The following is an 11,387-nucleotide window of genomic DNA, read 5'->3' as shown; positions in this document are numbered from 1 at the left end:
TATAAATTAATGATAATTTGTAATTCAGTTCAATGCAAACCTTAACTTGAAGCCATTTTGAATGAGATTCTCTATGCTAGAAATAGGCCAAGTAATGACTCTACTAGTATTACTACTAATAGCAAACGACAACGTAAAATTGACCTATTTTGTGGAGCCATACTACTGACCTATGAGCATCAAAGCTTGTCTAAATATACTTTATAATTTATTAAAAGGGTCATATAACATTATATATTAGTTTATTAAATATTTATATTTGTGCTAGGGCAATCTTTTCATGAACCTGTATGTTCTTTACTATATAAGCTATACACAACAAAGTCTTGTGTCTATTGTGGAGCCACAAAGTTTGAACACGAGCCTCTAATATTTTGCTGTCACAACGGTGAAATCCACCTAGCAGATGTGAATATTCCAAATGATTATATACCCTTTATACAAATGCAATCACTAGAGGCAATTGAGTTTCGAAGCTATACCAGAATGTATAATAGTATTTTCTCATTCTCATCGTTTGGGGCCAGATTTGATAGGGAGCTTGCATCAAATAGAAAAGAAAATTTTTACATTTAGAGCATAAGGCCAAATATATCAATAAACTCCCAATAACTTTTGCAGTAAACTTTAATATCTATTGGGTAAATTACGCTAAAACTCCAATACCTTTCAGAATTCCTTTTTATGTAGTTTTTTTGTTCTAATTTATAGGTTTTTTCTAAAAAAAGGGACAATTTATTGGTTTTTTTGCAATTCCAAAAATTAGTGAAGAAGTTTTTTTAGATTTTGAAAGTTATTCAAGATTTACTACAAAATGCTGAAAGTTCTCGAGGTTTTGTGTAATTTACCCTTAAGTAGCATTAGTTAATAAAAGACTATATTACATATAACTAATTAAAATATAATATATAGCTTGGTATTTAATTAATCATATTTTACAACCATTGATCTTTGTTGTTAATAATATTTGCAGGGTGATAAAATACAAGGAGCTATGTATGAAGAAACTATAAAAAAGTTTAGAGATATGCTTCCAAAGAATCAAATTGTTTTCATTTCAAATGGAGAAGTGAAAGGAATAAAACCAGCTTTTTCAAGTGTCCACGAGTCACTTGAATTAATAATAACAAAAGACATATCTATCAAAGAAGCACAAACTAATTTTCGCTTGGAGAATATATTGAATAACTTTGTCCCAATTAAAGAAGTATTTTCCATAAAAGATGCAACAAAAATTAGTAAGTACATATAAATTTTATACTTTAATCTTCAATACAAAATGAGACATTAATTTATGGAATTATAAACGTATTATATAATTACTTGCAGATGTCTTACAATAACAACTAACATGAGAGGTTTGATTTGAAACTATTATATGTCCAAGGTTGAATGTTGAAATTATTTCTGAGGTTTTCCCTAACTTTGTAGGAGTGAAATCATGGTAATGGATAAAAGGTATATTCATGATATTTATTTTCAATATCATAAGAAAAAATAAGATTGGCATTCTTTCTTTTTCATATACAATAGAATGACTCTACGTGCAACTTTATTTGAGATATGGCTACAAATGAAGGATCAATTCTTGAAGAGAAAATCAAACATAAGTTTGTAATAGCATTATCAGATTTTAAAATCTCTATACATAAAGGTACACTTTTAATTACTATAACATTCTTATTAAATACAACTAAATATGAAAATTCATCTTATAACTATCTCAATTTTGTAGGGGAGGCAAGCATATCATTGCAAATTATATCAATAATATGTATCAATCCAAAAGTATAACTTGCTAAATAATTAGCAAAATGGTAAGTAGAACAAGCATACCTTTATGTAATCCAATAATGATATAGTACTATATTTTAATCTAGTATGCAGGTTTCATTTCGAAGAAGCTGTAAAAATAAAAGAATCTCCATCAACGCTCTTTAAAAATGTAAAAGAAAATCAAATTAGTGATATTATGCAAACATCACAGAATTTGAAGACATCACAGAATTTGATACAAGTAGAATATCACAAACCTATTCTTATTAACACAATTAAACCTAACTAAAATTTTTCAATATACATACACACCATTGCACATTTAAGGCAAAGATAACTCCCGTTCTAAATAGACTCGAGCCTTAGTTCTACGATTGCAAATGCCGCAACAAGAAAGTAGATAAAGATGTTAATACAGAGATAAATGCTATAGAATTACTGCTGACTCAGTACCGAAATTAAGTAGTATAAGTTTTTTATGACAATATTAACATATATCTAGAAATCAACAATGAAAACTATAGGTATGTAGTTAAGACTCTCGTGGAAAATAACACAGAGAATGAAATGTAACACTGTTTGATGAAGCAGAAATTCTTAACAGAACAATTCATTGTAGAGAAAGAAAAGGTAATTCCTAACTCTATTCAAGTAATAAATTAGAAAATTATAAAAAAAAAAAATTCTCATTGAAACAGAAAAATAATCAGAGTTCATATTTCCAAAAGTTTGTGTTGAGCATCGGAAATACATTCAAATTTCTGGTGAAGTCAGATGAGATGACAAAAGATGAACGAGGTGAAGAAAAATATAATAACACTAGAAATCCAACTCTAGCTTGATATCACAATCGACGTAGATGATGAAGATACTACTATAGAATTGTCTAGAAAAAAGATAAATGTGGAGAAAGATTGATCTCGGTTCAATTAAAATACGAAACAAAAAGAATAGAGGATAATATTTTTTGAACATTTTATATTATAACTTAAATTTTTGAGTAAAGTTAGGAATTGTATAAGGAATTTTTATGCAAAAATTTTAGTAGTTTTGTACTCTTATGTGCTTTTATCACATAAAATTATACTATAGTTACCATTAGTCTTTAGTTTTTATCTTTTTTTTATTATTTTAAGTCTATCAAATGATGTAGTCAGAGATCTCATATATATATATATATATATATATATATATATAATGTTTGTCGTACTTCTTTTTTTTATGTTTGCTTTTAAGATTGTTTATTATAAACACGATCTTATAATATCCTAAAGTGCCGTGCAATTCTATTTTTAATGTAATAAGAAATATGGTTTCTTTATTGCTAGAACTATAGTTCATAATGATACTGTTATTCATGCTTGACTCCATATTATAGCTTGAGATTAGTAGAGTTTGGAATATGACGTGTAGTATCAATTTAACTTATTTTCTTTTACTATTCTACTTTAAGATATTTTTTGTCAATTAATAATTTTTTTCTTAGAGAATCAATTAACATATCCCAGTTTAGCATAAAAATCCATTACATTGATTTTTTTATAATATTTAAATAAAAATTGTAGCAAATTTAATAATCCAAATTTACAGAACTGAATTCATAATGAATCTGACTTATTTATAGTATTGAAATAAATAAAAAATTAAATTATTTTGATATGTAACCGCATGTATTGCACGTGCATAAAAACTAGTCCTATTGAAAGCTTGACATCCAATTTGATATTCAACCGTAAGTACCAAATTTACTATAATGGATCGAACCCGAACCCGAACCCCATCCGTATTGGTAATGGATCTTGATCCAACTCATACAACCCCATCCAAGTTACGTACCTCCGGATGCTATAAATACCGCCTCCGATAACCGATAGATTGTAACACAGGGACTCTCTCAAAACTGTCGCCGAGAGAGGGGAGAGTGATCCGAGAGATTTTCTAGGGTTTCGGTTTCAGCCCCAAATCCATGGCCTCTAACCCTAACCCTAGCATTTCCATCGTCATTGGCGTCGACAAGTCCGACAAATCCTCGACCGGGGAGGAACATAGAGATGGGAATCGAGAGGAAATTTCTCTTTCGAGTCCGAATGGCGACGATTCGGTCGAGAGATCTGAAGTGGAGCAGTATAAGGGATTGAAGGATCAAAGGTTGGGAATGGAGGGGAATGGGGAGGGGATTTCGATTCTAGAAGCCTCTGATTTGAGTAAGGAAGAAGCGAAGGCTAATAACGGCGATCCAAAGGAGAAGGCTGAAATTGAGGAGATGGGAAAATTAGAAGGCGTTGAGTGTGGAGACTCAACGGAGAAATCTGATGTAGTAGAGAATTCTGGGTTTGAGAATCAAAATGTTGTTAAAAGAAGAATTAGAGAGGAAATTCCTCTTTCAAGTGTGAACGGTGACGATTCGAAAGAATTGAGAAATGCAGTAGGTCAGAAGTTTGAAGCTGAGAAGGATCGGAGATTGGAAAGTGAGGTAAATGAAGAGGGAATTTGTGTGAGTATGGATGTAGAGTCTAGAGATAGGAATCAAGTAGTTCCTTTTCCGGATACCGTTTCTTTTAATGCAAATGCCAATATTGAAGAGGAGATGGAGAATAGTGGCGACTTGATGGAGAAGTGTGTTGGAAATTTCGAAGATGTTGTCGAGCCTAAAGATATTGAATCTGATGGAGACTCAGTAAGTAAAGATACTATCGTGGTAAGAGAGGAGAAAGAACATGAAATGGGTGTTGATGGACATTCGAAGGAAACAGATATACAGAATTCTGAGTTCGAGGATCCAAATATTGTTAAAAAGAAAAGAGGAAGACCTCCCAAGAACAAGAGCCATCTTACAAACCAAACCCCAGTTAAAGCTTTAATCCCACTTGATTCAAATGTTGATTCTGTGAAAAAGAGAGGCAGACCTCGTGAGAAGATTAAAGAAGAATATGTTCTTGCTATTCCAACTCCAATTGGAACTCGTCTCAGTTCTCGGAGAAGATTAAGAGACATAAGTAAAGATTTTGCTTTGGATTCTGCTGGCATGAACGAAAGACATAAAAAGAAAATTGCAAAGGAAGTATGCTCAGTAAACGAAGGAGATTTTCAGGTTCAAAATATCTCAAGCAAATTGAAAGAGTCTTCCTATTTGAACGAAATGCTGTCGAAACTCATCCTACTTGCTGCAGATCCATATGAGGAATTCAATTCTCTGCCTATGATCATAAGCTTCTTCACTGATTTCAGAGATTTTTGTTCAACTATTGCCTCTGAGGATCATGAGCCCGAGAAACCAATAGGAAAGAAGCGAGGAAGGAAGAAGAAAACAGTGAGCTTCGATCTTGATCCTGACTATACACAGGACTCAGGAACAAAGACAGCAGTATCCAGGGGCCAAAAAAGAAAAAACCCATCTCAAGACAATGGGCAGAAAGAGAAGATTCAAAAGGTTAATTGTGCAGAGGAAATTAAGGAAGAGTCACCAACTGCACTGATTTTAACATTTGAGGACCCTGATGCTCTTCCTTCTGAAAGATACCTCAACAAAGTTTTCAGTCATTATGGACCTTTGATTAAAGAAGAAACTGATATTCTGAGAAAATCAAACAGAGCATTAGTCGTTTTCAAATATAGCATTGATGCACAAAGTGCTTTGAGGAATGCAGGGAAAGTAAGAGTTTTTGGGCCAGCACTTCATAGTTACAGGCTAAGAGAACTTTTGCCTAAATCTTCTCCAGCTACAATTCAAGGTATTTTCTAACTCTTATATGCTTTTATTTATCTCAGAGTGTGCGATCTTAAGTTTGTTTGCTCATTGTAAATGCGTTTCTCTCTTTAGATCAAGAAGGGAATCAAGAAGGGAATGGAGTCGCAATTGACAACGAGTGAACTGAAGTTAATTGAGTAGCAGATCATCTCAGTGCATTAATAGGTGGATCACCTCAGAAGTTTGTTTGACAAATTAACGATAAGGTAAACTGTGACCTATAGTAGTTCTGAGCTTTTTTTAATGCTTGGAGCTAATGTTAGCAGATTATGCCTTTTTCCGGTAATTGACTGATTCTATTCCTTGCATTACATTGTTGAGGGCGCATAGTTTCATGTATAGGCTCTAAAAGTTGTAATATACTCTGGCAAGTTTTTTCACCATGGTCTTGTGTCGTTTGAACATTCTGTGATTACATTAACCATTCCATCGGTTTTATTTAGATCTTTGGCATTTTTCATTCAATTTATGTCGTTTAGACAAAGAATGGATCGTTAAGCTCAATAGATGCCAGAGTAGAAAGCCGTACGTTCCTTCTGAATCTGTGTTATTCGAGTTAGCGTTGTTCATTAAGAGCTTAATCGATGCCTGATAGAAAGCTGTCATTTTCAGGTCCACATTTTTGGCGAAAAAGATATCTCATGATTTAAACATGTTTTCTATAAAAATAAACATTATGCTTTTGAAACACGATTGTAATCCAACAGAAGTTATAATCTATTTAGAATTTCAGTTGAATTTTTTTGAATTAGGTGTATATATACAGAGCTCCCACATTTTTCAAATAGGAAAAAAGCTTCTTTTAACGTGCTAGCATCCTGCCTTGGGACGCATGACATCATAAGCGAACACATTATCAACGCTCTTGAAACATCAAAAGATTGATCAAACTGATGTTGATTTGTCCCATTTAGGAATTGATAAATCAAATGGTGCGTATATATATCAGGGTGTTATGTCCTTCGAGTTGTTATTTTGAATTGAATTGCAGAAAGGATAACACTTTTGTCTCTAGATGGGGGGTTTTTGAACATTAATTTATTCGATATGCTATATTTATATTCTTTGTCTTCACATCAATGAACCTTAAAGAGGTTACAAAGTATAACAAATTTCACCTTAAAAGGAATTATACAACTTTTGTTTCATCATATATGTAAGTTAAAAAAAAGTGAACATCTTGAAAGTTTACAAACGGGTATCAAAACTAATGGACATCTACAGTCAGTATCCAAACATGTTTCCACATATCTGCGGTATTTACTTTTCTCTGGTGATTGGTCTGCACGCATGCCTATCTTTAGAAGGAGTCTCTTTATAAGTGTGATAAAAAGTGATAAAAAGAAACTCGTAAGTTGATGAAATGACATTATATGAAACCATTGGCACTTGTTAGTTTGATTCATGGAAAAATGAAATTGATCTCAAGTTTATCTTTTATTTATAATATAACACTATATTAGACAGTCATAAAGTGAAGAACTGACTTAAGAGTTTAAATCAGAAAAAATCTTTCAGAAGAAAATCATGCGGACCAAATTCACGCAGAGGTTCTTAGTTGGTTGCCTTATGTAAAATCCTAGCTCAGAAAGAGGAAAACATGGTGATTATAAAGAAAACCCTTCAAGTTTGGCCACTTATTGGGAACCCCCTATATATCATTATCTTTTTGCTAATCACCTTGCCATTAAAAGCACATGAAAGACTCTCAAAATACCAATCAATCAGTTGCTCTTCTTTTTCAAAGTATTGCAAAAGCCCTCTCACGTACCCCTCTCTTCACATCAAACCTAATCAACAGACGGTGGTTGATGAAGAGAAAATCAGTTGAAAGCTAAGTTAATCTTTTCAAACCCTTTTGAGTTTAGCTCCTATTTGGTGTTCCAGTTTCTCAATCTCCGTTTGCGATTTTAATGCGCAATGTGAGCCTTGTTTTGGATTGTAATGCTTGACGTGAGCCTTCTTTTAAATTATCTTGTTTTGTAAAATAATGCTTGACGTGAGACTTCTTTTAAATTATCTTTCAGATGTAATGCTTAATATAGGCATTTTTAAGAATTTTTATTCTCAACTTGAATCCATGAATTTTATAAGCCTTGTTGTGAATTTGTGAATCTCAATGTGCAAGAACAAGTTATGTGACCTTCCTTACCAAAGGATTATGGTGAGCATAATGTGCAAGAACGTCCATTCTAGTATCATTGCAGAATAAGGACCCTATGTGTTATTTGTGCAGTTTGTGGAGCATCAGTCCAACGCTAGTTGCTTTTAGATGATTTTCTCTTGTTATTATATAGATTACGCACTCTTTCTGTCAAAATATGAAAAACACTTGAACAGTCGATTCTATTGTTTACGTGGTGGGCGAGGGGTAGATCCATTTGATCAATGCAGTTATCCCCAAATGTCCCATATTCTACACCGATCCAATTGGTTCTCATAGCTTCAAACTCGTGTCCTGTGAATTTGATCAATTGGGTACTTTCTTGTTCAGATACTACTAGGGGTGCAAACGAATCAAATTTGATTGAATACCTTTAAATTCAAATTCGAATTCGGTTTACTCCAGCGAATTCAAATTCGTTTCGAATGGGTAGAAGGAGTTCGAATTTGATTTGATATATTAACTTGATATTCAGTAAATATTCACGAATATTTTTTAGCACATTTAGTTAAGGCACCTTTCTTGAATATGAGGTCAAGTGTTTGAATCTATGTTAGTATATTATTTATCGGGCATCTTGGCCTGAAAATTGCATTTTTGTGATAGCTTCGTATATGTATTTGCTAGAAAAGTCATGTGATGATTTATATATTTCTTATCGATCTACGAAAGGCTTAGAAAGAAAGAACCTCATGATATTCTAGATGCATTATGTGCATATGTATGCATAAATATCGTGTCCTACATAAACTAATAAATTGGTTATGATAGGAATGTTGGGCTCATCTTTGATCGAGATCCTATCGGAGGGAGGGATCCATTGTCGGTTTTGATACTTGGGCATCCGATCTGCATGATTGGGAGTACGAATCAGATGAGACTGGCCCTAGAATAACCTAGCATACCATCCAGAATCAGCATCCACGAGCAATATATAGTGAAAGAGCTTGGGGAAAAGGAGGAGCCTATAGATTAGAAAGGATGAGAACCCTTGGATGAAGAGTTTGTGGATGAGGAAGAGTTCACAAAGGAGGAGTTTGTGGGTGAGGCAGAACCCGTAGAGTAGGAGGAGCCCGTGGACGAGCAGGAGGTTGTGCAAGAGTATGAATTGGTAACAAAGGTAGAGCTCGTCAAAGAGGAGGGCAGCTAGTTCCTTCCCTACTTTTGGGGTTGGACTCTAGACGATGGTTGTGCTGGGACAGTAATAAGATTATTTTAGATTTATTGTCATGATATGCATATTCTACCTTGTTGTATATTGTGTTTCCATCAAGTTACACCATTGTTTTGGGAGGACGAACACCTAGATATATGGTGTCTTTTGCAATTCATTTAGTGCGTGTTAAAGAAAAAGTATTTTGGATTTTGTATAAAAATCACGGGGATGGGCAATTTTAGGAAAATGTGAAGTATATGCTAGTAAGAATCATGTAAACCACCCGCGGGTGGGACTTCTGGCTAGCGCCACGAAGAGTGAGGGAGGAGATCTCCCTAGTTGGTCAGGGGTTCAAATCCCCGCTTTCGCATTCACCTAGTTTCTGTGGGATTAAGGGTAGGTGCAGAAACCCATATGAAATGCTCTATATATATGGATGAAGGCTTAACCAGGGCCGCAGGCGGACTCCAAAAGGAGTTAATGTTGGGAGAGCTGACAGGGTTTCCCTTGTCACAAAAAAAAAAAAAAAGGAATCATGTAAACATAACTACCATATAAATGAAAATATGTGAAATGCTCTATATATATGGATGAACTCTAATAGATTGAAGGCTGCAAATTATTATACAGAATTTGATATTTTATGTTATGTATAATAAATGGCGTGAACAAGGTTAAGACAACAAGGGCGAAAACTTTGACGGAATGCTTGATAGTCAATAACAATATATGAAAGTTTTTAATAATGGTAAAACATTATGTAGATTAAGAAGAAAGAAAAAAAAAAGAAAAGAAAAATAAATAATATTAAGATATATTGGAAGATAAAGGGCTTCTTCTGTCATTTCCATTCTATCTCTCGCTATCGATTCTCATCTTCTTCAGAGTGCAGCAGGCCCTCCTCAGTAAAAAAAATAAAAAAAAAATAAGAAGTAGGAGGCAAATGAAGAAGAAGGAAATTGAAGACCACGAGGATTATTATCAAGCCAAATATATTAAAGGTAAGTATAAACTATAATTTTGAAGTTTTTCTTTATAAGATCTTGAAAATATAAGTTGATAGACCCACCTCTAAATGTTCGTCTTTGACTGAAAATAGGAAACTTCTGTTAGTATAATGATGTAATGAGAAATAAAGAGTTGATTGGATCTTCAGAATTTTCTTTAATTGTATATACATTATATACATATATCCAAGTTACAATGGGAAGTTGAGTTCTGCAATTATATCATGTTGAGTGGACTTTTGGACTTTGAAAGTGAAGAGAATTGTATAAAATTGTATGTTCTGGTTCAGATAAAAGAGCACAGTTTATCTATGTTAACCTACACTCAGAACCCTTTGAAATACATATAAACGATATATCTCAAGAATTAAACATTAGTTTACAAAAGGACCAGATTATTGAGTTCAAGCCTAGTGCTGAAAAATTTTTCTTAAGCAACAAAGTTAGTTTGGACAGAGAAATTTCCCAAATAGCTGTCTGAAATAATTTTCCTGTGAACAGAAATTTAAGCACAGTTATGAGAAAACAGCCATAACTTTCAGAGCATGGATACGTTTAATAAGTCATTTGTGCCATCGATAAATTTAACTTATAGACCCATGTGTCAATATAAATATTTAAATTGTTGATGTCAGTTATTGAACATGTGGGGTTTATTTAGGGATTAGTGTTAGGTTAGAGTCCTCAAGCTTCTTCAGATGTTCGGCTCCGGAGCTTAATGTTCTCTCCTGCACATAAAAAGCTCGTGAGAGGTCGGAGTTGTGTTCTCCAGTTGTTCCTCCGATGATCAAGTTAGTGTATGAGCTTGAGTGGGAAAATAGAAAGTAAGTGAAGAAAAGGAATTCAAAGTTGCATGAAAATAGAAGAAGTTACCATATGTAGTGCAGCTTCCTTTTATAGTAGATTGAAATGACAAAAAGGTAACTTGGGCCGAGTGCAGATAGGCAGCAGAGTCGGCAGATGCCTTACATGTGTCGGCCGCTGAAGAGGGTGAGCCATCCAGTCATTCAATGTGGAGAGGACAACAGGTGCTTAGAGCTGATTGGGTTCGATGAGTCGTAAAGACTATGGGGGCTAGAGTAATGATGACTTTGTCAGAGCAGTTAATGCGAGGGTAGATGGCTGTTAGCGAGGGGTTCGAGGAAACTATTGCATCTTCAATCATCAAATTGGAGGCCGAAAAACACTGCCTTTCTAGTCGACTATGCAAGTTGCCAGTTGGAACAACAGGCCGAGTGCAAGTGCTTATAGGGTCGAATTGGTAGGTAGGCCGACAACTACAACCTTTTTAGTCGGTCACGCAAGTTGTCGGCTTGATGGGTTGGCTACAAAAGGTGTTTGGGTTGTTTGGACTCTGATCATATTTGTTTAGAAGAGGGACGAGAAACAAGTCGGTCCAAGAAGCTAGTTTTCACATTTGATAATTTATTGTCATAACATAAATATTTAGAGTTTATTTGGAATCTGAAACAGTCCAATAAATAAAGTGAATAGAAAATTTCTACAATTGGTTTTGATACTAAATTATCTAATTAT

At 33.9% G+C, this 11,387-nt stretch overlaps 1 protein-coding gene across 2 annotated transcripts; it reads left to right on the top strand.

The window, feature by feature from the left end:
- Window positions 3,676-9,016, top strand: LOC109831563. 2 transcript variants are annotated; one of them, XR_002244459.1, is made up of 3 exons: window positions 3,676-5,507; window positions 5,597-5,730; window positions 8,460-9,016. XR_002244459.1 is itself a non-coding variant. In XM_020398906.1 (2 exons), exons 1-2 carry the CDS (start codon window positions 3,743-3,745, stop codon window positions 5,644-5,646), a joined length of 1,815 nt encoding a protein of 604 aa, XP_020254495.1. In that variant the 5' UTR covers window positions 3,676-3,742; the 3' UTR covers window positions 5,647-5,907. The 2 variants fall into 2 exon arrangements, 1 of the variants encoding a protein (XP_020254495.1); XM_020398906.1 differs by lacking the exon at window positions 8,460-9,016 and having other exon boundaries at window positions 5,597-5,907.

The sequence above is a fragment of the Asparagus officinalis genome, chromosome 2, assembly GCF_001876935.1.
Source record: "Asparagus officinalis chromosome 2, Aspof.V1, whole genome shotgun sequence".
Lineage (NCBI taxonomy): Eukaryota > Viridiplantae > Streptophyta > Magnoliopsida > Asparagales > Asparagaceae > Asparagus > Asparagus officinalis.
Note: the sequence above shows the minus strand (reverse complement) of the source record. Positions and strands in the feature narration are given on the sequence as shown.

What these genes read in the sequence shown, in the direction of transcription:
- LOC109831563 (XM_020398906.1), top strand. Translation starts at nt 3,743, where the DNA reads ATGGCCTCTAACCCTAACCCTAGCATTTCCATCGTCATTGGCGTCGAC. An exon ending in TTCTCCAGCTACAATTCAAG is followed by an intron (nt 5,508 to 5,596) that starts GTATTTTCTAAC and finishes TTCTCTCTTTAG; the next exon opens with ATCAAGAAGGGAATCAAGAA.